Here is a 907-nt window from a genome sequence, read left to right on the forward strand (position 1 = left end):
GCAGCAGCAGCAGCAGTAGCAGCAGCAGCTGCTGCAGCTGCTACTGCTGCTGCAACAGGGTATCGGTACATATAGTCGTCAAGCGGCGTACACAAACCACCACAACCACCAACAGCAGCAGCAGCAGCAGCAGCAGCAGCAGCAGCAGCAGCAACTGAAATATGAAGGGGGGTGAGGCCGTGCTGCATCCCCCTGCAATGAGGGGTGTCTGTACACAGCACGAGTGGATAGTAGATTTGCCTCAGCCCCGCTATCCTGTGTCTGCTGCAGCAGCAGCAGCAGCAGCACCACCACCACCACCCAGCAGCAGCAACAGCAGCAGCAGCAGCAGCAGCAGCAGCAGCTTGTGTCCGCTGCAGCACCCTCAGGCTTTTGATTGGGTGCCTAGTGTAGCTACACTAAGCGATGCTGGGCTGGAGGTGGGGGGGCTGATTGTCTCTCTTTTAGATATAGTTTCTGTTTCTTTTGTTGCTGCTGCAGCTGCCTATACACCGCAGCACAAACAAAATATATATACAGCAGCAGCAGCAGCAGCAGCAGCAGCAGCAACTCAATCTGCATGCACTACACGCAGCGAATCCACTCAAACAGATACAGGAGATGAAGACACCCACACTGTAACGCCTTCTGCTGCTGCAGCAGCAGCAGCAGCAGCACCAGCAGCAACGTCTGCTGCTGCTGCTGCTGTTGCTGCTGAAAAGGAAGAACCATCAGGTGTCGCGCCTGTAGCAGAGAAAGAAAATCTGCTGTGGGGCACTCAGCTGCAGCAGCTGCAGCAATTCATAAGCCGCATCCGCCCCATATTCTGCTCGTTAAGGAAACGTGCTGCTGCTGCTGAGGACATCCGTGCTCGCTTCAAGCAGCAGCAGCAGCAGCAGCAGCAGCAGCAGCAGCAGCAGCAGCAGCA

The 907-nt window shown here is 56.1% G+C and overlaps 1 protein-coding gene across 1 annotated transcript in view; it reads left to right on the forward strand.

The window, feature by feature from the left end:
• Positions 1 to 161: 161 nt before the first annotated feature.
• EMH_0052580 (uncharacterized protein) overlaps positions 162 to 907 on the forward strand; it is a gene marked incomplete at both ends in the record, with an annotated part of 936 nt that continues 190 nt past the window's right edge. Inside the window, one exon of the mRNA XM_013496889.1 lies at positions 162 to 905. Within this exon, the coding sequence (XP_013352343.1) occupies positions 162 to 905 (744 nt within the window). The remainder of the gene's footprint in view (positions 906 to 907) is intronic.

The sequence above is a fragment of the Eimeria mitis genome, genomic scaffold (assembly GCF_000499745.2).
Source record: "Eimeria mitis Houghton genomic scaffold, Emh_scaff2358, whole genome shotgun sequence".
Lineage (NCBI taxonomy): Eukaryota > Apicomplexa > Conoidasida > Eucoccidiorida > Eimeriidae > Eimeria > Eimeria mitis.